Genomic DNA, 26044 nt, shown 5'->3' with positions numbered 1-26044 from the left:
CCGAGATGAGCATAGAATAAGAATGCATATGATATGATGTTCATTTAATCGAGTTCTTCGGAAAGTGTTCTCTAATCTGATTGTCACCTGAAAATGGCGGGACCAATCAGATTAGAGATATTCAACTGACAAGAACGCACCCTGCCGGTCCGACGGAGAACTCCGGTGTGAATCCGTCCGCCGTCGTAAGCGCGGAGCACGAGCACGAGAGCGTCGGTCACAGGCCATTTTTGTCGAGCGTGCTTCTCCGCGTCGTGTCAAGATGAAGTAAGTTGCGGTTTTTCCGTTGCGGAGATACGAATCCGATGCTTCCGATGCGATCCCGTCGTATTTACGACGGGAACGCGACGCGTTACGACAACGCGATGTCCGTAATTAATCCTCATATGCTATTTCCAGGATCGGATTGTGCGCGTATAGCGGGTACAAGATATACCCGGGCCATGGCAAGACCATGGTCAAAGTTGACGGAAAGGTGAGTATCACCGGGATGGCGATGTAACGACGATGCAAGCGTAATAATCGGCGATCGTAGCCTTCCGTCGCGTTTCTCGATTATCGCGACGCGTCTCGTCGTTTATCTCGCCTGTTGCACGTGTTGGCGTAACTAATCACTGCCATCTCGCTTCCGCAGACTTTCACCTTCCTCAACTCGAAATGCGAGTCCGCTCACCTGATGAGGCGAAATCCTAGAAAAGTGACATGGACTGTTTTATACAGGTAAAGATAAAATCGGGCCGACGTGCAATTTTCCAAGGAACGTGGAATTGACGGAGGTGCAATTTGTCTTTCAGGCGTAAACACAAGAAGGGTCAGGAGGAAGAGCAGACCAAGAAGAGGACGAGGCGCACGCAGAAGTTCCAGCGTGCCATCGTCGGCGCTTCCCTCACAGATATCTTGGCTAAACGTAACATGAAGCCAGAGATTCGCAAAGCTCAGAGGGATCAGGCGATTAAGTATGCATTCTTTCGATTATCTCTATTCGCTTGTTAACTAAACAATTATTCGCTCTGGAGCAATTTTGAAGTACTTATAGGCCTGTATTCAAAGTGCACTTTTATTGATGCACTTTAAATGTGCGGGTTTGTTTCTATAGTATAGGTAACATGAACTACAGCATCTCAGAAAAAAATGTGCGCATTTATCAATAAACGTGCGTTCTGAAAAGGGGCCATGAAGCCTGTTCTTTAGCTGAATTTCTTGCATGGTTTCTCCAATGTGAAAAGAAAAAGAGTGCAAGAAATTCAGCTAAAAAGAACAAGCCTATATATCAAGTAGCAAGTATATACTTTTGCTCGAAGACAAACTGCATGCGATAGACATCTGTTCCTCTGACAAAGCTTCTTATGCTTCGTCAGATTTCAGAATGTCTTAAAACAAATCTGGATTACTTCACCCGGAACTGTATTTTCAATTACATTGTCTGGCTTTTGCGGATTCATACAATCAATATAATAGTATTATCTAATATTACGTCATAATTATGTTTTAACTGATTCGCTCGTTTTCCTTTTCTCAGGGCTGCGAAGGAACAAAAGAGGGCCGCGAAAGCAACGAAGAAGGCTGTTGCTCCTCCGAAAGCGAAACAAGCAGCAAAACAGAAGGTTGCCAAGGTGACGCAAAAAGCTGCACCTCGAGTTGGAGGAAAACGTTAAAAAAAAAAAAGTCTGTAGCAATATAAATAAAGTAAAATATAATTTCATTTTGACTCTTATCTTTTTTATATTATCTTTACAATAAAGAAATCATTTCCAGATAAGCAAATAATATATGCATCTCCATTTCTGCGTTAATATATAAGAACGAAATATAATTTGCATTTAATTTATACAGTAGAAATGATACATTTTTTACATTTAAAATTGGTAAAATTTCATGATAAAATTTTACTGTATCACATATAAGTCTGTTTAAAAGATTTCAATGTTGGCACATCAATGGCACGTGTACAATATATCAATTTTTACTTTTTTATCTCATTTAACTCTTTCTTGAGGATGGACAGCTTTATCAAGGCGGTGTCTCGCCATGCGCGTCGCTCCTGCAACTTGTCGAGCGGGCACATCTCGTTCAACTCGTTGCTGATCTTGTCCGCCATCTCGCCCACGAATTTGGGTACCGGCCCGAAAGTCATGCTCGTATCATAGATCGATTTGCTATATGTTTCGCAGTACTTCTTCATTCCTACAAGACAATATGTCGCAACGTGAATTGCATCCTCGTGGAAAAATTCGCTTGATTTTTATGGTGATATATAACGACTCTTCGCATCCAGATGGATGCGACTGGCTTACCTTCGGCATTCAGATGCGCGGCCTCGAAGGCACCGAGGAAAGCATAACGCATTCCGAGACCTTCGCTCATCACCGCGTCAATGTCCTTTGCGCTTAGCACTCCATCAGCTACCAATCTCCAAGCTTCGTTCAAGATTGCGTACCTGTCGATGTTGATTTCTTTATATGTGAAGTATCGTACAGTTGAACGATAATAATCGTCCAAAAATGGATTTATGCGAGCGAAACGTCCGATTACATACTGTATTCTATTGAGCGCAAAACCGTCGATCTCCTTGTTGAAGACAACGGGTTTCTGGCCGATCTCAGTCATGATAGCTTTTGTCTTCTCTGGAATATCAGGACGCGTCCACGGGGCTGGCACTATTTCCACAAGTGGTACATAATAAGGAGGATTCACCTGTATTTGCAACACGATAAGAGTTCTAATTATCAAAATAACTTATTTAAATAACAAATGGTGCGATTAACAAATGTTTTTTGCCTAATCTTGTTAATTCTTGAGTTATTACGAGATTGTCTTTTAGTAAGATAGAATTATTAGTATTAAAAAAAGTAAATATTTATCATTTGCATCAAAAGTTATATCTATAAATATAAATGCAATATATAATCTTATGTCTTGTAATATTTTACAATAAATCTTATAATAATTTTATAAATGTCTCTCTGATATGTAATATATAAGTATTAATTTTTATATATAAATGTTAATCCCTGCTAATTCAATTTATAGCACAAAGATTTCGTAAACAAAATCTGTAAATTATTTACTGTATTATAAGTAGTCTGCAAATACGTACAGGATGGGAAACGATAATCTGTTCGCGGTGTTTTAGCTTCTCGCTGAAAAGAGACGGGCGGAACGTGGACGTCGAAGATGACAAGATGACCTTGTCGTCGACGATCTTGTCGAGGTCGTTGTAGAGTTTCGTCTTCAACGAAAGATTTTCTGGCACGCATTCTTGGACCAGCTTCGCTCCCTTCACAGTCTCCGCCAAATTGGATGATCCTACAATCCAGATCCTTGATTAAATTCCACATGGAAAATGAAACTTTCCTGGAAAAACTATCCCGAACGCTATCCTATCATAATAACGACGAGAAATGGATGTTATTGTGGATATCTCGCCTAACATCGCAATCATTGCATTTTACGTAATCGTTTCTGCGTTAAAGGACAATGGTTGTAGTAACAAGAAACTGCGGTAGTAATAGCTGTAGTAGTAAAGAGAAAAAAATGGACAAACAGACCCTTTATCAGATTAAATTGCTGATCCGCCGTCAATGCACCACGGAGAAGGCCGTCACTTTCGAGACGTTTCAACTGCTGACAGATGTCCTCTAATGCGCTCTTAATTTGATCCTGGACGACATCGTAAATGGTCACCTGGTATCCTACGCTGGCGAAGAGCATCGCCCAGCTGCGCCCGATTAAGCCGCTGAAATAGATATTAAGACAAATATAAAATGATAATCTTATGAAAAGGTACGAAATTTTTACGATACTCCATTTCAAGTTTGCATTCTCGCGTGATATATTTTACTTATAAAATAGATATCTGTTGTAAGAATCATCATAAATGATCGCAAACGCGTCATTTTGTTAGATATAACTGTAAGAAACGTTGTTTACCGGCACTCCGCGCATTATCTTATCTCCGGACGAGTATAGCTTACGAAAAAGTGTAATTACTTAAGAATTTTGCAATCGCCCTTCTTGTAAAACATCGTTTGATGGCTTGGAAAAAATCGATGGTACGATGTGATAATAGATTAATAGAATGATAAAGTATCGGACATTAATGCTGAATGAAATAAAAATTCACTGCTTTTATAGAACGCGCTAATAAATAATTAAAATTGAGAATAACATAGTGCCTTTTAATGTATTCTTGAATGTTTTTCTTATTGCTCTTGAGAATACATATCGCGATTAGTAAAAAACACTACAATTTTCCTTTCTAAACTAACAGTCTCTGTGAATCAGCAGTGAAGGTCAAGTTTAACCGTTAAAAAGAACTCTACCTTTCTTTTATGTTCTATAAATATAATGTTTTATGAATAAGAGTTAATTTTTATAAATAGAGATTTGTGCGGCGATTAGCTGTTTCGATCATTGTTGAAACGACAGTTGCAACTTTAATTGCACTCTTAGTACAACAATTCTTAAGTAACTTAAAAAACGTTGAGCGATTAAAATGATGAGAGAAAACCGATTTTCCGATTGATATTATAACCAATCCAATGTAAGGGACTTGTAAACTTATCTATGTACGTTGCTAAAAAATAGTAATTGCTTATGCTCAATTACCGTGATTATTTGTTACAATAGATTAGTAACGAGTAATAAATTATCTATAAAAATCGCATTAATCGATGAACGTATTACACAATTATTACAGCTTGCAGTTTTATGTGAACAATCCAAATTATAATTTAAATTACAGTTGATTACTTTACCTTCCAATGATCCCGATTTTTTCATTTTTAGCTGACATTGTTATCGTACGGGTTGATCCGATGTCTGCAGAGAAAGCGTTTCTACGAGTCGTGTAACGAGTGGAATTTAACTCACGGACAGCTCAAAGGTGTCCAGAGAGATATATATATTTACGCTATCAGTCTCCCCACCATATGTATGCTAATCGAGGCTTGTACTGTACGATTATGACATACTGAAGGCGCTAACATAGACACACATTTACTACATCGTTATCTTGTAGAACATCATAGAACGTACATGTGAGCCAGCAGCTAAAAGTAAATTAATCAATCAACAGTCGCGCCTACTTTGTGAAAATTAAATGAATTTATTCCAGATAATTTCTTCCCAGGGTAAAAAAGCTTTCAAGTTCATTAAGCGCAGGATTATTTATGACCTATGTTGGTTAATTAATTAGTTAACAATTATAATTGTTTAATTACAATACATAAATTAATAAGATTTTTTATTAATTAGAATTAATAAGATAAATTAGTAACGTTTAAAAAGTTATTTTAATGCATCTTTTTTACTAACAATAAGATCGAGAATTTAATGGACTTTAAAATTACGTGTATGATTATATTTCAGAATTTTCCGCTGTTAAGTACATAATAATAATTTCTCGTGATCGTTTATTCTTTGTTAAATAATTTTGAATTTTATTTCGATAAGCGAGGAATTTATCTGAGTATACTATGTTTCAGCGCTTACTGATTAAGATAAGAGAGAAATCGATAGTGATGATGAATTTATGTTTAATATAAAAATTCGCTAAGTTAAAATTTAGTTGAATGAATTTTTCGAATATATTATTCTATCTAATTTTCTATCTAATCTAATCTTTTCTATTCTAAAATTTTCGAAAGACCATATATATAGTAAGAACAGGCATGTCAATGCTCGAAACCGGAGAATAATTATCAAATAAATATAAAACGAGAGAAAGGACATGTGACAGATAACTTTTTCAATAAGCACTAGTTGCTTTCCATTTACATCAAAACTCAGATAATTCTCACTTGTGACGTCATAATTCAGTTAAATGCACGTTCTTTTTGCATGCTGGCAAGTGAGATTCAACTGAGTTTTTATCCACAATCGAGACCATGTGCTTTAATGAATCTAATAAACTCGCATTAAAAGTGAGGCTATATATGGACCTGTATTATTATGCGATAGCTTTGTCACCAAAATAAGCAGGTAAATACAAAATGACATATCTTACCTGAGTATAAAATACTCACATAACCGAGTGACTCAGATCACTTGAGTGTAAATGGAAAGCAACTACTATGTTATTTTTTACTTTAGACTAAGTACTTATTGTTTCTCTCTTTTTGCTTTAACAAAATCTTTACAATAAGTATTCTTTTAATAAAACTCTGTTTTACCTGTTTTCAACTTGAATCAGTTGTACTAATATTGGTATTATTATATTTTACAGCACGAAGAAAAGATCAAGAGTTCGTACAAAGAATCAAGATGTAATTGACTACACTATTCGGGGTCAACTTCCCACATGAGTGTTTTAACTAATCGTTTTTTATCTTCTCATAACGATCAATGAAGATAATTCCGGTAATTTAAACTTGGCAACAGGAAGTATTGATAACGTGTGGAAATTTACAACAAACTTCGCAGAAACTAAAACAGAATATCGCAAAAATCGGAATGAAAAGCAGGATCGAAGCGTGGCACGATGAACACAACTGCGTTTCGAAGGAGACTGAAGTAAAAGAGAAGATAAATACTGTAATTATACGATTCGTGCAATCAATGAGTCTCGAATAATACTTTATATGCGGTTTTCAGAGTTCATATTTCGACGTTGATATTTTGCGAAGTTTCAGCTATACGCAAAATAATAGCTGCGTTTCAAGCGAAAATCAAGCCGTTTGCTGGATCCGAGAGAATAGGAGCAGGCTTCCCACAGGGATTTCTGAGTTCGTTGGGGTATCGCGCGACCCAGAATACGTCCCTAATCGCGGAAAATCCATGCATGCTGCGATGCCGCGTTGACGCGCGATTGGCCGACGTGCGTTGTGCCGTTCTCGGGGAAGAACCGCCGGCTATCATCAAGGTTATATCTTTGACGCATCCGGGAATTAAAGGCGGTTGATTATGCGCGTTTGGTGAGTAATAAGCTCGCGTTGTCGTCGCCGCATTGTCGGGACGAGAGTGTCTGACACACGTCCTGACGACGAGTCCAGTCGAGATCTACAAGTCTCCGGGTGACGACTCAGTGACCGCTCGCGTGACAGGCATCACGAGTATCACCGCACTCTGTCCGGTCCCGCTAATTCGCGAGAAGTGTGAGGACAATCGTCCGCAGAGATGCCGGACGCTTACGAGAACATTAATATGGCGATGCGGAGCATGTTGACGACCGGCGTTACCGCGGATAATGAGGACCCGTACTACCAGTTTTACGGTAAAATGCGAGCGCGCGCTCTGGCGCCGCGCGCGCGTTTTGTCCTGCGTCTGCCAAACGTGCCTGACTGCCAGAAGAAACGTTAACTGAACTCCGACTCAACCCGCAATCGCATTGTTAATACGTCGGTTAATCGTAATCAGTTCCGTCGCTTGTTTCGGCACGCATCCCGACGCGAGGTTGTGGGACATCTTCGCTTTTTACCGTAATCTCAAAACACACCTGTGACAGTTGTTTACATGTGACAAGGAGGATTACCTTGATGTAAAAAGAAAACAATCGTGCTCTCCTCGTTTATCTGGCAGATTTTGAAAGTGACACTAGTGACAGTGGGTTTTTGTTTTCTGTTGCTGAACTAGTACAGCCAGTTTAGCAATAGAAAACAGACCTATTGTTATAATTAGGGCCAGTTCCACACAAACGTCGGTTAATTTTTAATTAACTAGACATACAGACGCGCGCTTCGCGCGCGCTATTTAGCTTTAACATTATGCTATTACTATTACACTATTAAAATATATACAATGACAGCTGCAAATGAAGTAAGCGCAGCAAGATAACCAATCGGCATCGCGGAAAAGTGACAACAATACCTACGACATGCCCTTTTTAGAAGAGGAGGATTCACTCTTCGTCTCTTCGTAACGTCCTCTTTAGAAAGAGACGAAGAGTTAGTTAACCTAAGATTAAAAGTTAACTGACGTTCGTGGAACTGGACCTAAAGTGTGCCACATGGTCTTGAATATCTGAGCATTTTAGAAAATCTTTTGTTGCATCAATATTCCATATTTATATTTTATATTTTAAGATACTTATAAAATATTATGGACGAGAATGACGAGACAGGCACGTTCCAAAAGAATAAGTATTGTTGAGATATTAAAAAGAACTTGTGATGTTTTCGTATTTATGTATTGTGTAGTTATTAAAACTCGAGTCATGGGTAGATTATCGTTGCATAATGCTATATATAATGACGTTTTTTTTTAAACATTATAATACACTTTTTATACAAGATACATTAATTTTTATGATGTTATACATATGTGCCTTGCATCTTCCAGATTTAACATCAATGGACAGTACAGGTGTACTAAGCCCAATCAGCAGTTCTGCATCTCAGGGAAACATGAGCGTTACGTCACCCATGTCGTCGTCCTCGTCGCCTATGCATATCACAGATGATTATATTAATCTAACGAATGCAAAAGGTATACATTGCGATTTTAAATTGTCTCATTTAAGACGTAACTTACCCGTCTCTACTTATGCGTCTGAATTATACAAATGCAATATTTAATATTAACTCCTTGTATTTTTATGTTAGTGATAATTGTTTTGCATAGAGAATATAAATGAAACTTTTCTATTTAACTTGTTAGTGACGATACTTGGCGAGGCATCTCTCAGTATCTTGACGCAGCCAGTGGATAAATTTAGATTTCGATACAAATCTGAAATGGCAGGGACACATGGGAGCCTGCTAGGTACATATTACGGACGTAAACGAAATAAAAATACCGTACCTACAGTTAAGGTAAATATGCTGAATTTTGTATTACCAAAAAAAAAAAATATTGGTTGTCTAAACTAATTTTTCTTCATACATGATATTATTATTATTATTTGTATTTTTAGTTACATAATTTTCTGGATAAAGCGACAATACGTTGCACATTGGTTACAACTGATGAAGATCTCAGGATACCGCATGCTCATAGATTAGTGAGGCGAGTTGACGGTACAGATAAAGGGGATCCACATTATATAGAAGTTTCGCCTGAAAATGATTTTACAGCAGAGTACGTCTATATCTGCTAGCATTGCATGATTTCAAACACAATTTTTCTGTTTTATTCTTTAGTTAGCGTTATACATACTCCTATTTCAGATTTATTGGTATGGGTATCATACATACGGCGAGAAGACACATTAAGGATGAAATACTACGAAAACTGCGCGAGGAACTTCTGGAGGAGCGCAAACGTTCAAATATAAACGCTACTCTCAGTTTGCGCGATGACGCTCAGGTAGATTTTAATGCTGCTATATTTTTATTTTTTTACTTAAAAAAAATTAAATTGAATACGCTCTTCAAAACGTATCTTACAATGATTACAGATTAGAGCCGACGTAGAACAGTATCAGAAAGTTATAAACTTAAACAGTGTTGCTCTTTGTTTCCAAGGATTTATCAAAGATGTACATAATATTATGAGACCGATTACAGCACCGGTTTATAGCAATTCAATCAATAATTTGAGTAAGTTTAAATAATTTATCGATAAAGTTTTTAAAGAAAAGTATATCAAGGTTCTGACTTTACTTTTGTACTATATATAGTACACGCTTACTGACGAAAGTTATAAGTTATATAATTTTTCTTTTTAACGTATATATATTTTAGGAAATAAAAAATATATAATTTTCTTAAAGAACACTTTTGTTTCCTAATTCCTAACTTTTGTCAGTAAATGTATGAACAATAAAAAGTCATTTTCATCTACTAAAGAAACCCTAATGTTATTTTAATAGAAAGCGCATTAACTGGAGAACTTAAGATATGCAGAATTGACAAATTTACTAGTAGCTGTGAAGGTGGTGAAGAGGTGTTCATACTTGTAGAGAAAGTTTCAAAAAGTAAGTGTTGCTGACTTAACATTAGATAAATATGCCTTGCCCATAAACAATGTACGTTGTATGTACGTACATATTGATGAAAAATACGCATTATATTACAGAAAACATAAAGATAAAATTCTTTGAGATCGACGAAGACGACACTGAAATCTGGATCGATTATGGTCGTTTCTCGGAACTGGATGTCCATCATCAATATGCCGTGGCATTTCGGTACGTATTACATGTGATTTAGCAACTTAAGTATTCTTAATTAACTTAAATATTCTTCCTTCCTTACACAACGTATATGATTGATCGTGCTGTATTTCTAGAACTCCACCGTACAAGGATCGAAGTATCACTTCTCCAAGAGAAGTCTTCATACAGCTAGAACGTCCTTCAGATGCAGCTTGTTCAGAACCAATCAAGTTCACGTATAAGCCGAGTGACCGCATATTAGGTGAGTTGATAGTAAAGTTAAATATTCTTAGTTATGATCTATTATATTTTTCCTTTTTATCCCTTTTGTTTTGCCTTTTTCTCCTATATTTTTTTCAATTTAATTCCTCAAAATTTTTGCAATTCTAGGTAGGAAGAGAACGCGAGTCTCTCATTCAAATAGCGCGGAATTGGCGCAAGCGACATTTAACAATGATATGTTTTTAACGAATCCACTACTAACAAATACGTCCTCAAACAACGAAAGCAACGAAATGTCTAAAGAACTAAAAAAGATGTTAGATGACAGATGTTCTTCTAGTGAGTTCCGCGAGTTTGTCGAACATATAAATTCAGATGGTAAGTGCTCTTTTATGCGAATAAACAAGCTTATTTAAAAATCACAATATATAAAAAACGTATCATTGTTCAAATAGATCTCATGTTGTACGAGAAATTGTTACATAGCGAAGAGAAGTTAACTTATGATAGTGCGCCGAATAAAAAGGCAAGTATTAGTTTCCAGGTATATGTCTTAAAAAACAAATTTATTTATAGCAATCTCTATTGCGCTGTTGCATCATTATTGTATGTTAATCAAATTTGTATTTTATGTTTCTACAGGACGACAAATTGTTTGCGAAAGACATTATTATCGAGATGATGCAGAATATCAGAATGAAGCCAAATAAAGTCAAAGATATTATTAAAAACTCGCTTAAAGACAGAACAACTTACGGAGATACGCCATTGCACTGTGCGCTCCGATATGGACAAAAGGATAATGTAAAACGAATCTTAATGTTTTTGAGCACTCTACATTCAGATGCTGAAGAGTTAGTGAATATTCAAAACAGTTCTGGAAAGGTAAACTTTTTCGATATTATTATACTCTATTTTTTATTTAATTATAAAAATTTCAATGTATCAGGTATCACGTTATATTATAGAGTCCGCTGCATTATGCTATCTCGCAAGATCAACCGGAAGTTACAAGAGCATTACTCATGCTTGGTGCAGATCCAAATATAACTGATCATTACGGACAAATGCCGTTACACAGAGCTGTAAAGTGTATGTATTAATTTAAGGGTATTTAAAAGAATTCAACACTTTAAAACAAATGTGATGAATTAATATTTAAAGAAATATTTCGGTTCAATAGTAGAGATAAAACGTAACAGTTGCGTAACAAATAATACATAATAATTTTATCTTAGATATAAATTTACATAGAGTTATAATTTTAGTTCCAGAAGCTGAAGGAAACATTGATGTTTTATTACGTGAAAAAGACGTCAACATCGAAGCAAATACGGATTTGGGATGGACACCTTTGCAATTAGCTGCCAAAGCGGGCTCTTATCATGCAGTGCGTGCTCTCGTGAAAGCTGGCGCAGACGTAAATAGTGCTGATATGACCTACGGAAGAACTGCCTTACATATAGCAGTCGAAGGAGGTCATAAACACGTTGTCGAGTACCTGTTAAGACACGTAGGATTGAATATTAATTGAAAATGCATCTTTTTTTTATATATAAAAAATCGTGTTATACTAATACTCTTAATTCTCCAAGCAGACCAAAATAGACGTAAACATGAGGAACTTTAGTGGAAATACGGCGCTACACACCGCAATAGTTATACCAGGAACGAACGCCAAAGAGATATGTGCCCTTTTATTGACATACGGCGCTGATCCGCACTTACGGAATTTTGATCGTGAATCGTGTACCGTACGTATAATTGCTTACTGTTAGTATCTTGTGTTGTCAATTTTTCTTAAACTTGGATTGTTTTTATGATAGATTGAGGAGGAGCCGTTGGAAGATATAAAAACCGAAGTACAGTCGGAAGATGAAAATATAGAAGAATGCACCGGACAATCATCTTTTGACTTGGCCTCAAACATGCCAGATGTACGGAAAACATTTCATGTATCTTGTAAAATACATTTATCAATTTTATCATTTATCTTATCTGTTATCATTATCTATAAAAACGTATTTCTCACTAAGAAAAAATGCGTTGTTGCAGATCTTGAAACTCGTTTCTGGTCAAAATGACATATTAGTAGACGACACAATTAAAGAGGAAAATATAGACGACACGCAGAAAGTGTGGATGGATTCAGAGGAGGAAAAGCAATTAGCAAGCATTCTGGACGTGACAAAGGGATGGAGAAAATTGGCGCAGCATTTTAACTTCGAGTACTTACTGAATATTTGTGAACAGAGCTCATCATCTAATTCGACGTTGCTCCTCTTGAATTTTATTGCTGTAAGATTTTCATTTTCTCATCGAGTATTTCGCGCGTTCTTTTGCATTCTTTCGAACGTATGTTCTCATCGACATAAATCATTGAACTGTGTAATTTTTATTTCTTTGTAGATACAAACCAATACACCTCTCAGCGAATTGCGAGATGTATTACAGAATATAGGCGAAGAAGTTGCTGCGGCATACATGGATGAAGTTTTAGCTGTGAAACGTGAAACTTGAGTCGCGTACTTTTAACTTGATCACATATTGAATCATTTTGTGTGTACAGTTTATGTAGTTTATATACTAATGCCATTGTAAATTAAACTGCAAAATTACCACATAGGGTCTGTTTTCTGTTACTGAACTGGCTGCACTAGTTCAGAGTTTATCTTTTTTACTCCACATTGGAAGAAAAAAGATAAACTCTGAACTATAGTGCAGCCAATTCAGTATAACAGACCCATAATACAATTAAGTACGAAAAAAGATTACTACCTAAAAGACGCTAGCTTCTCTTATAGGTTCCGACTTTAAGAATCTGTCGAAACTCAGTTTGGATAAATCTATAGTCAGAAAACGTTCATGAAAAATCAGCTCTGATATCGCACGTCCCACCGCTGGTGCCTTCTGAATGCCATGTCCGCTAAAACCAGTCGCTATGTATACATGGTGATGAAAAGGATGCTGACCGATAATACCGTTTTCATCGAAAGTATTGTATTCGTAGTATCCAGCCCATGAAGATTTCACCTGGTACATAATGATAGAATATACATCATCAGAAAATAAGCAAATATAATTTCAACATTTTTATAGAATTATAAGTATTTTATGTCAATAATGAAAAGTATACGTACCTTCAAGTTTTCAAATGCCGGTACTCTGTGAGCGAGTAAAGGCCACACTCTATTGTCAAAAAATTCGTGATCGACATCCAGGTTCTCGATCGATGGCTCCTCGTTTGATTCTGGTGATTTTCCACAGATATAATTACCTCCTAAACCATCTCGTCTGAAAGTTATTTCATTTACATTTTATAAAAATTGTATTATAATAATTTATATTCGTTTACTTTTATTAAGTCTTAATTTGCAAAAGAATACATGTTACATCTCAAAAGTATTTAGACTCATACCTGAAATATGCACCACTGGGGTCAATCGTTAAAGGTGTGTTTAAACCAGGTCCGTCAGGACAATGAAAACAATATACGTATCTCTTCCTATAAGAGAAAACCATTCGATAATAATAAAGATACAGAGGCAAAAAGTAACAAAAATCGATTTTTTCCCCATTAATGAAATTACCTAGGTACAACTGGTAAAGGTACAGATAATAATCCTTCGCCTGTTCCAATATCAGCCAACTCGGCTACGTTGCCGCTAAACGCGCCTGCAGCAATAATAGCTCTGGCGAACCCTATTGTCCTAATCTCACCATCCTCTGTTTCTATCTAATAACAAACACATATGTCTATCATTCTACAATTACGAATATTATATGTCAGTATACAGGATATCTCATTTTAATTGCCGACCTCAAATAGCTTGTAAAAGGAGTATTTCGTGCGAGTGTTTTCACAGACAAATAATAGTTTTTCACTGCTCCCTCAGGATCAAACAAATTTTGTCTGAAACATTTTCCACGAAACTGTGGCGTTTACAAGATACTCGAAGCAGACAATAAAAATGGGACATCTCCTGTATATATACATACACACACACACACACACGCACGCACGCGCGCGCGCGCGCGCGCGCGCATCACACAGGTGTATATGTATACATGTACATATAGGTATATACAATATGTATGTATACTTACGACTACGCTATTTAATTTTTTGGTAGGAGTCATGTCGCGATCATAAACTCCTGGCAGCGTCTTATACTTAAAAGCCTTGGCTTCGGCATTGACGTATTGAACACCCAAATGACTAGCTTTCTTCTTGAAGGCACACAACAGGGACCACGGATCGAACCATCCTTCCTTTTCCAGTCCAAGACAACCCGCCACGATCCCATCGGTGTTTATCCAAGGAAACATGCGCTTCAGCTTCTCTGCAGTAAGAATGACATTCTTCGCTCCTAAAGAATTCTGTAACTTTGAGTTCTGTACTAAAGTCTCAGCACCCTCCTCGGTCGCCAATAGCAAATAGCCGTAAGGATGATAATTCACGTCGATAGGCGGCTCGCCAGGGACGCTCAAATGCTCATTGATATTTCGCAGGAATTCCGCGCCGTACAGTGACATGAAGATATTTTCTTCGAGAGAGAACTGTTGACGCAGACCACCTACCGAAAGAGTTGTGGAAGCTTTGGTATACTGAAATAATATTTAATTATTATACATTTAATGATCAAACGCATAGATTATTGATTTAAAAAAAGAAAGCTTCAGAACTAGAAAGCACATGTATCAATGTCTTACCGTAGGATCTTTCTCAACTACAACAACTTTGAATTCATCTCTATAGATCTTCTGCTTCAGCCAATACGCTATCGAGCTACCAATCGCTCCACCGCCAATGATGAGCACGTCACAATGACTAGGAATTATCTCGGGTTTCCACAGCGCTTCGAGGTCGGAGAATTTTCTATTAGGTGACAGTACACGTTTCAGCGTTTTCCAATCTCGCTTTAGACCTTTAATTATTTTTTGCCCCGGGGTGACGGTGTCGACAAACTCTCTATACTTCTTCCTGTCATCGTCGCCTTTGACCTCTGAACTCTGTAAATTTAATTAACGACAACCGGTTAAACGTTCAATTCAATTTGGTCTTGGACGAAAGTATATTCGTTACTCCCCAGCTAGCAAAAGCTTCTAAAAAACATTTGAAGTCTTTAGACTTCTTTTAGACGTTTTTAAGCCGGCTTTTAGAAGCTTTTGCTAGCTGAACTGGGTTCCTACATAAAATTCGACAAATAAAAATAGTAAATTTTTCCACGTAGGCTTCACCTATCTTTTTGAAACTCGCACATTTTATGTATTTATATATTCATTCGAAACGTGGAAAGTGAATTTATTCAGTAAGACTCTCACTTCCGGTTTTCACAGATACTCAAAACAGAGACTCGTCGCTTTATCGTTCATAAAATACTCACAAACATTTAACTACTTTACCGCATTAAAAATTAAAATACAACTAAGAATTGTTCTTACAATTACATTGGAGTTCAAATTTCGCGCGCCGTTCCATCACGTGTCGCCGATCGCGCATCGTCGGTAAGGCAGATTTCCTAACCTCAAAAACATTTCGCTTTCAACGCTCTTGCTCGCGTGATGAACGACAATTTTCATCGTTCCAGCTTTGCTTTCCGCACTTAAAAACGTCCTCGTCAAAGTCTGCGATGAACGTAAATGAAGTATTCAATTATATCCACCCGAAAACAGATTTACGATTACACGTCAATCACGACCGGTTTCGCGACGAGAAATTTAATGTCGCCCCGAGAGGAAGGTTCGACTTGCTCGGAATTGTCGAGGATATCATCTGTTTACTGTTATTCGAACTCCACAAATCTTATCCGATCGAACTGTCATCCGTCAGGCTCCTAACCTCCAATTGCTCCCGGTCGACGGTTCGCGTCGCGCGCACAACTCACCTGCTTCCTGGAAGAGTTGGCGTCGTTGGCGAACTGGGCCGCCGAACGCTGCCTCAGCAGGTCCGCGTGCCGCTGCACGCGCGTCAATTGTCGCAGCATCCTCGATCCTCGCCGGCCGAGCCTCAACTGTTAACTGTTCCGGAGAGATCGCTCTTTAAGTTTAAACCTTTCCTCTGGGAAAGTGGGAAACATTTACAGCTGTTTATCAGCGTTATCGAGAGGCATGAAACAACAATTAAACAAAATTATCTCGGCCGCTTATCAACGGACGAAATCGTCGATTCACGTTTGATATTATTTTCTGCCGAGTGCCAACGAGACTGCAAATTAAGCTGGATGCACAATGAAAAACAGGCAATATGAACGGGAATTTTTGATACACGCCTGTAGCAAATGCTGCAACAATTAAGGGGCATCCAGGAGCGCAAAGCGCAATCGCTCACTGAGCCGATTCAGCCGATACACGGCTCCCGACAGGTTGAAAATCTATTGCCCGTTGCCTGGCATTGTATTGTGCAAGGGCCTTTACGGTTACTACGGATGGAAAAGAAGAAAAAATTGTAGTTTCTCGCTGATTATAAACGACGCGCGGTGAGGATCACGTGCGCATGCGTGGTCTGGATACGTGCTTTTAGCTCTCTGATAAGAGAACTTATTTCCCGTTATTTATCTTCGAGAAATTACGCCGTGTTAGGAAACGTGTGATTTACAAAAGATATATTTTTATACCGCACTGATTTGTAATTACCTAATTTATACAGGGTTTCTATAATAATAATAATAATAATAATGATACCTTTGGAACATCGTTCGCAAATAGAGCAATTCGTCCTTCTTCCCTCTCTCCCTAATTTGCTGTTATAAAATGATTTAGATACGCAAATAATGTTTTCCGTTTGTTTGCAATCACTATTTTTATAATTTCCATCGTTGGTACTAAACGCAATGTTATTTTGTTTCAGAGATAATTTAAATTAAAAATTAAAATACGTAAAGTGTCACGTGTTTCGTGCATGTGCGCTACATCATGCTTGCAATCGTCTTGTAGTTCTTAATCTGATTGTGAGTAAAAATCCAATATATTTTTTCGCAGTTATGTAACACAGTTTCTTTAGTTGCATAGTACCTGTTTATCAAAGATTTTGATAAATATTAATAAGTCGTCAATACGCTATATAGGCTGCGTTCGGGGAGCGCGCTATTTGCTTATTCTATTCTTGTTTTACACCTGACGAGCGATAAACATATAGTAGCAGTTTAACGTGCAGTGCGTTATCTTTCTAGAATCTAAATAATGCATTTATGTAATGGTGTTTTTAACAATTTTTTGTGTCGGATTACATTCTCGCTTACAATCTATTAGAAGTTTATTTATTATTAATTATTAATTTTAGGAGTCCAAGGGAGAGGAATAGATTTAAAAAATCCTGGAAGAATAATTAACGAATGTTCTAATCTAGCATTGGGAAACTGCCCCAATTTTAACATAGTATAATTATTTTTCAGCTTTTTTTGTATGGAATAATTAATAACTATATGCTCTACAACAAATTAATATAAAACTTATACGAGAAAAACTGATATTAAACTATATTTATCTAAACTAAATTTGAAAACTGATTTTGATGAAATATATTCACTCAGTCTTTTAGCCAATATTTGGTTGGTAGCAGTCGTAAAAAAAAGGTCTTTTTCTCTAATGATTGAAACAGAATACAAATATTCACATTTTATTATAAAAATATATAATACATACATTTTTTAAATGTTATTCAGAAACATAAATCACATCAGGTATCTCCTAATACTCGTAGATCTATATATTTTTATGTATTTCTCTATCGTACATTTTTTATGTAACAATCATTCATGTAAATTTTAGTTTTTGCTAAAAAGGACTAAATAATTTAATAAATAATTTAAAGCGTTAGCATGACTTTTATTGTCCATATAAGAAATCTTTGTGTAGCTGACATTCGATATTTTATGTATATGTACAAAGTTTTACATATTAGCAAATTTTTAACGCATCGTCAACACGTAAAACGTAAAATGAATGTGATTGTACTGAATCTGATAATTGTAATCCAACGTACGATGTACATGAATGGATCAAACTTTAGGATTTTGATTATCTATCATATTGCAAGGTATCAATACTAGCTTGGGTATCATGCCAGGCGGCGCTATGAATTGTTGTGTAGTCTGCGGCATGGTCTGGCCAGAATACTGCACCTCCGCCTCTGTGACGAGCTTGCAGATGTGCATCTTAATGTCCGCCTGCGCCTTAGGCGGTAGTTTCTTCACCGTCTGTGCCATGCTGTCGAAAAATAATTCTATACTCTTACTTTCAGGTGCCAGGTAAACTTTATCAAAAGCAGTGTCCTTCGCGCCGCTCGGTTCTTTCACAGGCGTGGTCGACGTGCTTGGTATTGACGGACTCGTCACGAGAATAGGACTAGTCGCTGTATCAGTATCAAGTGCATTTGCATTTTTAAAGGAAGACTCTTTTATCCCATTAGAGCTAGATGTTTTCGAAAGGGAGGGATGACTGGTCTTCACTCGTTTCGGACGTATTTTTCGATATTTCGATTGTATTTGGTGAACGTAAGTGTCGAGAGCCTGTTGCGTAGAGTCTTGTTCACTCGCGATTTCTTCAGTGACAAACTGCACATCATTGTTTACATCATCCAACGTTTCTATCGTCTCAGGTACCAGTAGAACAGGATCAGCCGATGTCTCTTCGAGAACCTCCAGGTATTCGCTGTAGTCCTCGTTGTTCCGGTCCTCCAATTGTTCCAGCAGACCCTCGGAGCTCACTTCACCTGAGTTTATCTCCTGTATGTATTCTTTGGTCAATTCTATGCATTGTGGCTGATAGTCTGGTTCGTACCTGTCAAAGTATCCTCGGCTTAGAGAGGAAAATTTAAAATAAAGTTCCAAAATATTGTCATAAATATTTCTTACGGGTATTTTATGAAGCTCAGGTGATCCTCAAAGATCCACTTTTTCCTCCTCGTCCCTTCTTCCGTCTTATTCTTGCATTTCAAGATACGACAGTAAGTATCCCTAAGATTCTTCCATTTCAGTCTGACCCACGTGGCTGCAACAGACAGTGTCGAGCAATGTTAATAACAACACGTAAAAAGAAAGAAAAAAACAATAATAACATGGACTACGTTTACACAGCTGCTTATAATCCGGTTTAATAACTACTGTATACTATCCGATCCAAATTTTTTCTTTTTTTGATCAAATGATCATTTAAATAAGAGCTTCTTTTGATACTTCAATTTCTAGTACATATACATGGAAAGAAATTGATTTAAATGTTTTTCGATATTCAAACTACAACTTTTAGTATACAATATATATCAAAGACTATTTCACAAATGTTTAGAATATCAAAATAGGCTATTTAAATAATCATTATAAGAAAAAAAATTTTTGATCAAATAGTATACGGTAGTTATTAAACGGATTACAAGTTGCCATGTAAACGTAGTCAAATACTACGTTTACGCGAGCGTTACTTCTGTAGTAACTTACGATAATTCCTTCGCGTAAACGGGATTTTGTAGTAACTTATGACAATTTACTCCGCGTAAACGAGTGATATATCGTAAGTTACTACAGAAGTAACACTCGCGTAAACGTAGTAACAGACATACAATCCAGTCCGAGCTCATCCGCGATGCGCTTCCAGACTTTCTGTTTAAACTCTTGCAGCTTCACCGGCAGGCCCTTCACCTCGGTGCAGTAGAGCACGGGGTGCTGCTTGATCGCCTCTATGATGTTCAGCGAGATCTGATAGGTGTCCGGTGGCACTGTCATCTCGCAGTCAAATCGTTTTCGTTTAACCTGGAAAAAAAAAAACCATCTTGCTACAATAAGTACTCCAATCCTCGTCTCGCGATCGCTTTCGTATTCCCGCCCCGAGCTCCGATCTCGCAGTCGCCGGCGACGGCGGCGGCGACGACGACGGACAATGACTACGACGTTATCGCGATATCGCGCGTGAAAATTCGTCGGAACGTTTCGCCGTATGTGCGCTGCGTTTCGATGTGCGTGCGTCATTATGAATCCCAATTGTGCACGTGGTCGTAACGTCGCTCGGTATGGACGAGACGTGAAAATCGCGCGACGAACCGCTGAGAGTGTAGTGATACCTCGCAAATCAGCGAAAATCGCTCGACAATAAGGAGAGTCCACCAGTCAATGGTCGCCGCCGATCGAGGTTTGACGAGACTGGTTGCTGAAGCGACGCCGCGCTCGAGTTCGCTCGCCGTGTACTTCCGTCGCGAGCTCGCATTTCCGGCAGCCTCTTTCTCGGTTCGACAAAATGCCGCGCTAAAATGGAGGATTCACACTGCGTCCGATGTTCGACGTACGACGATCCGACATCCAATAGGAAATTTTTGTCTCTAATAATAAATTCTGTTATTGGATGTCGAGTCGTCGTACGTCGAACATCGGACGTGATCGGACGCAATGTGAATCCTCGAATCCTCCATATATTCCATTCGTCGTGTGACGACTTTTTCAGAAATAATGACTGGCTGTTGAAGAAGAATTCTCAAGCTTCCGGAAATTATTTATCTTTAGAGTGCCTTCCAGAGTCGATCGATGCGTTTTAAATGTGATGCGAAACAATTGAAATAGCGTTTGATATACGAGGAACGAGACGCGACGATGGCCAATCAGCGCCGCCAGAGAGAAGGATGAGAGGCGCAATGACGGCGATTTTCTTGGGACGCTTTTGCAGGCCGTACAGTAGCGCCACACATCCACTTTCAGAAATTGGAACTACGAGTCACATCCACTTTTCGATGCTGTCGATGAGAATTTGGTTCATGTCCGTGCTATGTATACATCCATTTTTCGATATTGTCGGTCTTTGGTGGTTTGTGTCGACACGATATTGTCGCCGTCAGTCTTTGGTGGTTCATGACAACACGAACCACCAAAGACCGACAACCGACAATATCGAAAAGTGGATGTATACATAGCACGGACATGAACCAAATTCTCATCGACAGCATCGAAAAGTGGATGTGACTCGTAGTTTCAATTCCTGAAAGTGGATGTGTGGCGCTATTGTACGGCCTGCAAAAGCGTCCCAAGAAAATCGCCGTCATTGCGCCTCTCATCCTTCTCTCTGATTCTACGCTTGCGCCGCACAGACAAGGAACGCACTTGGACATTGGACATTGCACAACAGAGATGCCAGGTCCCAGCTTTGCACGAACACGACGAGAAGGCACGTCGGTGTGACGCTTCGACAAATTGACGAGCGCCAAGCGCCACACTGACGTGCCTTGTCGTTGTGTCTGTACAAAACCAAGGCCACGATTTGGCATCTTTACACAGTCCTTTTCTTGTCTGATCGTTATTGATAGCTTTTATGAGCGGGTAGTTTTAAATTTGTCTTATGATATCTATATCGTGTGCAATTTAATAAATGTGATATATATATTGTATATTAAAATAGTAAAGATGGGTAAATGGGGTAAATATAAGAAACGTTTCCAAAAGAAATGGTTAATAGAGCCAGAACTGAAGAGTAAGTATCAAATCTGTACTGTTTTAACTTTATTTTTTTCTGTTTAATGCTTCTATTATATTCTTTGAGATTTAAGTTTATATATGCCCAGTGAGAAATAATAGTTGATAGAATAGATGTTGAATTAGACGTCGAATGCGTCGAAGAGAGGTCTAATTCGACGTCTTTTCATTTTTACTGTGTCCATAGATTGGCTTGAAGAAAGCAATGAGATTGATGTGTTGAATGGCAAGCATGAAGCGTACTGTAAACTATGCAAATGTCATTTGCGTGCACAGCATAGTGATCTTATCGCCCATAAGAAATCTAATAAACATTGCGAGAAAGAGCAAGTCCTAGACAGAAGAACACAGTCTTCGATGCGACAGCATGGTTTATTATCATATTATATGATTTGTCAATTATTTATTTTGTTTAGTTTAACATACTCGTTGTACATTAAACTTTTCTATCCAAATAAAGCCTATAGTATACAATGCTTTTTTTACCTACTGGATTGCGTGGCACAGAATCACTTTATCTGGAAATTTGCTATGAGCACGCGCAATCGATCTAGTAGATAAAAAAGCTTTGTGTGCCGCAGGCTTTATTCCTATTGCTTTATTTGCTTTATTGTAGACTTTATTTCTATTATTATACAGGATATATAAACACAACAATGACTGACGACATGAAGACTGTAGATCTGCGGTTAGCTGTCTACATAGCCATGCATACATCTATTACATCTGTGGATCATCTTGGAGAACTTTTGAGATTCTTGGGGAAAAATAGTAAACTTGAACATGTTCGTCTACACAGAACAAAGTGCTCCAAACTCATTTCAGCTGTAGTGTCACCAGCATTATTAACTAAGCTAGTACAGGACGTTGGGGATTTCCCATTTTCCATTATAGCGGATGAATCGACCGATGTGTCTGTCACGAAGTTTATGGGTCTCTGCATCCGTTTTTACAGTCAGAGAAGAATCAATTATGACGGATTTTCTGGGTATAATTAAAGTTACCAAATGCACCGGTGAAATTCTTGCAAAGACACTCTTGGAATATCTTCATAAAATTGGCCTTTCCCCCAAAAAAATGTTTGCAATTGGCACAGATGGTGCTTCTAACATGTGTGGGTTGAATAATTCTTTCTATACTCATTTGAAAAAAGAAGTGCCGGGCTTACAAATGATGAAATGTATATGCCATTCTTTGGACAAGTGTGCTCAATATGCTTTCCGCAAGATGCCTGATCACTTAAATTACTTATTGAAAGAGACATACAATTGGTTTGCTCACAGTGCTCTCAGACAACATGAATACAAGGATTATTATAAGGTAAAAAATGATTTTATTTTTAAAATATGTTCATATCTATATACTTAGAGATTTTGTTTATGAGACTCTTGACACATGTTGTCTAATTTCAGACTATAAATGAGGGAAAGAATCCCGTGAAGCTGCAGAAACTCTGCGATACCCGTTGGATGTCATGGCTTCCAGTTGCCTCTGGAATTCTCGATCAGTGGACAGAATTGCAAGGATTCTTTAGGATGAAAGCTTCTGAAAATGATTATAAAGCTTTGACTCTTGTGGAAATTTTTCAAGATCCAAGCAATTTATTGTATGTGACTTGCATACGGCGAAGTGCATACGGTCAACCTCGCATTTGAGCAAACAAATGCTGATGTCACGAAAGTCTATTCCGATCTTCGTGTTCTGTTCTTCTCTCTTTCTGCTCGTGTGCTAAAATCAAAAACAATTGCTGAAACTAGCAAGCCTGGAGTATTGCGCTCCATCGAGATCCAGATGTTACAAAAAGCTTTGTCAGAGGCACATAATCTTCAGCCCCTGGATCGAGTAAACTTTGGAGATGCATTTCAAAAAATGCTACTCAATTTGCATATTTCCCCTGAAAAATTAAAAACCGTTCGTGAGAGATGTGCTGATTACATTCTATGTTTATGCAACCAGCTATCAGATAGACTCCCTCACAACATAGAAACTGTTGAAAAGATGAAAAATTTGGCGCCACGCTTTGCTCTTCAAAGAACCGCTAGGCCTTTATTTGAGCAGCTTCCCCTTGATTTAGTCGGTGAATAATCAATCTATAACTCCATAAATGATCCTTATTCCTTGTTTTAAATTCATTTAAATGTAAGATTCTTTTATTTTATTGTAGATTCAGACGCAGACCTAGATCTTTTAGAAAGTCAATGGCGTTCTCTCGGCTCTCTGACACTGCCTGATATATGTCCCCATCCTGATTATAATAGTGATTTACGAGAGATAGATATAATGCACTTTTGGAGCTGTGTATTGTCACTAAAAAACGCGGGAGGAATCTATCCTTATAAAAAACTTGCTCTTCTTGCTTTAAAGTGTTTGACATTGCCAATAAGCAATGCAATTGTTGAACGAATTTTCAGTTTTATGGCAGCAATTAAGACCAAGCAGCGGAACGGGATACAGATGCAAATGTTGGATGCACTTTTGCGGTTACGCGTCCACCTCAAAGTAATATTTTATTATCTTTACCATATTGATATTCTTTTAATCTATTAATTAGGCAGTATTTTGAAATAGTAAAACTAAGACTCCATTCACGCATTTCAGCTACGGCAACGCATGCGGCAGTGTGTATTGACTAATTAAAAGTCTTGGATAAGGCTTTTGATTAATCAATGCACACTGCCGTACGCGTTGCCGCAACTGAAACGTGAATAGAGTTTTAGGGAAATTGTACAATAAATTGCAATTGCCTTGTTGTCAGTCGCAAATGCTATAATACGGCGATGTGATTTGTCAATTACGTCATTTGCGACTAGCCACAAGGCATTTGCAACTTATTGTAGAACCCCTTTAGCTTAAATCCTATCCTATCCTATATATTTTATCCACAGGTTACCAAAGTGTGCTGTCAAACTTTTATTTCTACTAAGGATATGTTGTCCCGATTTAATTCTTCTATGTATGCCTATGCCAATGCTGGAATTGCAAGTAGTTATGCACTATCCATTGAAGTTGAAGATATTGAAAAGGAAGATTATATTGCACTTACTAATTTTGATAGTAATAATGCAGAGCAATACGTACTTTCTCTTCCGGACATACCTACTGAGTCATAAAATGCCAATACAAACTATCTTTTCACAAGGTATCTTTTCACGCTTGACGCTCATTTTCAGTGTAAAAAAAAAACATCAAACCAAAAATAAAAATACTGATTCGTTATTTTTTATCACGTAACGTCTTTTGGCACTGAAAATAAGCGTTAGCGTAAAAAAGTACCGTAAATTGCAAATGTATAAATGTAGATTAAGGCTGAGATTTCATACATCCGACAACGAGATTCGAGAAATTTTCTATCCCACAGTCAATCGCTACGTCCGACAATGTCATTGTCGGATGTATGAAATCTCAGGGCCAATTTCACCAACTACAGTTAGCCTTTATTGTATAAGAGGCAGGAGCCAATAAACCCAAGAAGAAGAAGAATAAGAAGGTGAAATTGGCTCTCAGCCGTTCTCGTCTCTTCTATAGTCTAATCTGTCTAGACTAAAATTAAAAAAAGGTTTTAAAAAAAGGTTTTATGTATGTTAAGACTAAAATGAAAAAAAGATTTTGTTTTCTTTTATTATAGTTTTTCAAGAGAAAAATAAATATTCATTCCTTTTATTGAAGATTTTTCACATTCTAAATTTTTTTGAGTTTTACTTGAAATTTACTCTTGTATATCACACTTATTTTTTATGATTATTTTTTTGCCAAATGTGAGATACGAAAAAAAGCGATATTGGGCTACATTGCTAGGGAATGTGCGAATTTTGGGCTAGCTCAGCTCGCTCTAGCGGCGGTTTCTGCGGCACACATTAGTCGGACATGTCATTCGTATGTATTTGACCGGAAATGAATGTCCGGGAAAGAATCTACCATATGAAATCGTTTGTATTTCGTATGAAGACTTTTGAAGTGCAATTGAAAAGGTTTGTGAGTCATTCGTTTAATTGTAATTAATTAATTATTTTTACACCATGCATTTAGCCGAAATAGATAAATTAATAAAAGTTTTTATACGGAATTGTTTGTATTTTGTATGAAGAGTTATGAAGTGTGATTAAAAAGGTTTGTGAGTCACCCAGATAATTTTAATTAAATATTTATAAACTCGGTAATTAGCCGAAATATAGATTTTTAGTTATTCATGTTAAAAGAAGAAGGCGCTAGTGTTCCCGAAGGTCCGTCTGCAATCAGAATTAATATGAACGTTTTAAAAATTATTTTATACTAAAATAAATAAATATACAGGCTAATAAGTCTGTAGCTATATAAGCGATAGTTGCTAATTAAGTTT

General features: G+C 37.4%; 7 protein-coding genes and 1 non-coding gene across 16 annotated transcripts; 5 read left to right on the top strand and 3 right to left on the bottom strand.

Moving 5' to 3' along the window:
* The first annotated feature begins 114 nt into the window (after window positions 1–114).
* On the top strand, window positions 115–26017 carry Rpl24 (ribosomal protein L24). 2 transcript variants are annotated; one of them, XM_077413830.1, is made up of 6 exons: window positions 115–267; window positions 400–475; window positions 635–720; window positions 795–956; window positions 1520–1660; window positions 26007–26017. In XM_077413830.1, exons 1-5 carry the CDS (start codon window positions 263–265, stop codon window positions 1653–1655), a joined length of 465 nt encoding a protein of 154 aa, XP_077269956.1. In that variant the 5' UTR covers window positions 115–262; the 3' UTR covers window positions 1656–1660; window positions 26007–26017. The 2 variants fall into 2 exon arrangements, with proteins under 2 accessions (XP_077269956.1, XP_077269955.1); XM_077413829.1 differs by lacking the exon at window positions 26007–26017 and having other exon boundaries at window positions 1520–1702.
* On the top strand, window positions 1318–1448 carry LOC143901559 (small nucleolar RNA SNORA79). The gene has a single exon (XR_013258115.1). It is a non-coding gene; the product is annotated as a small nucleolar RNA SNORA79 (small nucleolar RNA).
* Window positions 1782–4990, bottom strand: Had1 (beta Hydroxy acid dehydrogenase 1). Of its 2 annotated transcripts, none has more exons than XM_077413813.1 (6): window positions 4758–4990; window positions 3549–3736; window positions 3098–3306; window positions 2537–2694; window positions 2295–2437; window positions 1782–2184 (listed from the first exon to the last, which is right to left on the bottom strand). In XM_077413813.1, exons 1-6 carry the CDS (start codon window positions 4793–4795, stop codon window positions 1964–1966), a joined length of 957 nt encoding a protein of 318 aa, XP_077269939.1. In that variant the 5' UTR covers window positions 4796–4990; the 3' UTR covers window positions 1782–1963. The 2 variants fall into 2 exon arrangements, with proteins under 2 accessions (XP_077269939.1, XP_077269940.1); XM_077413814.1 differs by lacking the exon at window positions 4758–4990 and adding an exon at window positions 3804–3823.
* On the top strand, window positions 6381–6901 carry LOC143901472 (uncharacterized). The gene is made up of 2 exons (XM_077413832.1): window positions 6381–6513; window positions 6595–6901. Exons 1-2 carry the CDS (start codon window positions 6482–6484, stop codon window positions 6899–6901), a joined length of 339 nt encoding a protein of 112 aa, XP_077269958.1. The 5' UTR covers window positions 6381–6481.
* Window positions 6769–13817, top strand: Rel (nuclear factor NF-kappa-B family member relish). Of its 5 annotated transcripts, none has more exons than XM_077413776.1 (18): window positions 6769–6914; window positions 8278–8424; window positions 8596–8750; window positions 8852–9015; window positions 9105–9243; window positions 9335–9476; window positions 9749–9853; window positions 9955–10066; window positions 10168–10295; window positions 10424–10633; window positions 10711–10781; window positions 10898–11140; window positions 11224–11347; window positions 11524–11768; window positions 11854–12009; window positions 12082–12192; window positions 12311–12553; window positions 12665–13817. In XM_077413776.1, the coding sequence occupies exons 2-18, from the start codon at window positions 8289–8291 to the stop codon at window positions 12773–12775; spliced, it is 2595 nt and encodes an 864-aa protein (XP_077269902.1). In that variant the 5' UTR covers window positions 6769–6914; window positions 8278–8288; the 3' UTR covers window positions 12776–13817. The 5 variants fall into 5 exon arrangements, with proteins under 5 accessions (XP_077269902.1, XP_077269897.1, XP_077269901.1 ...); XM_077413771.1 differs by having other exon boundaries at window positions 6909–7213; XM_077413775.1 differs by lacking the exon at window positions 6769–6914 and adding an exon at window positions 7241–7418.
* LOC143901455 (FAD-dependent oxidoreductase domain-containing protein 1) lies at window positions 12628–16489 on the bottom strand. Its single transcript, XM_077413788.1, has 8 exons — window positions 16144–16489; window positions 14969–15268; window positions 14363–14863; window positions 13846–13991; window positions 13674–13760; window positions 13396–13549; window positions 13034–13288; window positions 12628–12755 (listed from the first exon to the last, which is right to left on the bottom strand). Exons 1-7 carry the CDS (start codon window positions 16240–16242, stop codon window positions 13034–13036), a joined length of 1542 nt encoding a protein of 513 aa, XP_077269914.1. The 5' UTR covers window positions 16243–16489; the 3' UTR covers window positions 12628–12755.
* LOC143901461 (uncharacterized) lies at window positions 18062–20810 on the bottom strand. The gene is made up of 4 exons (XM_077413797.1): window positions 20313–20810; window positions 19815–20004; window positions 19111–19246; window positions 18062–19036 (listed from the first exon to the last, which is right to left on the bottom strand). The coding sequence occupies exons 2-4, from the start codon at window positions 19975–19977 to the stop codon at window positions 18256–18258; spliced, it is 1080 nt and encodes a 359-aa protein (XP_077269923.1). The 5' UTR covers window positions 19978–20004; window positions 20313–20810; the 3' UTR covers window positions 18062–18255.
* LOC143901467 (uncharacterized) lies at window positions 21124–25762 on the top strand. 3 transcript variants are annotated; one of them, XR_013258079.1, is made up of 6 exons: window positions 21129–21706; window positions 21896–22078; window positions 22348–23028; window positions 23121–23785; window positions 23873–24207; window positions 24594–25762. XR_013258079.1 is itself a non-coding variant. In XM_077413826.1 (4 exons), exons 1-4 carry the CDS (start codon window positions 21367–21369, stop codon window positions 22704–22706), a joined length of 621 nt encoding a protein of 206 aa, XP_077269952.1. In that variant the 5' UTR covers window positions 21124–21366; the 3' UTR covers window positions 22707–22984. The 3 variants fall into 3 exon arrangements, 1 of the variants encoding a protein (XP_077269952.1); XR_013258078.1 differs by lacking the exon at window positions 24594–25762 and adding an exon at window positions 24307–24587 and having other exon boundaries at window positions 21127–21706; window positions 21896–23028; XM_077413826.1 differs by lacking the exons at window positions 23121–23785; window positions 23873–24207; window positions 24594–25762 and having other exon boundaries at window positions 21124–21373; window positions 21635–21706; window positions 22348–22984.
* Window positions 26018–26044: the final 27 nt, after the last annotated feature.

Source organism: Temnothorax americanus, unplaced genomic scaffold (assembly GCF_048541705.1).
Source record: "Temnothorax americanus isolate GAGA-0224 unplaced genomic scaffold, ASM4854170v1 Scaffold34, whole genome shotgun sequence".
Taxonomy (NCBI): domain Eukaryota; kingdom Metazoa; phylum Arthropoda; class Insecta; order Hymenoptera; family Formicidae; genus Temnothorax; species Temnothorax americanus.
This window is presented reverse-complemented; position numbering and strand designations above follow the sequence as displayed.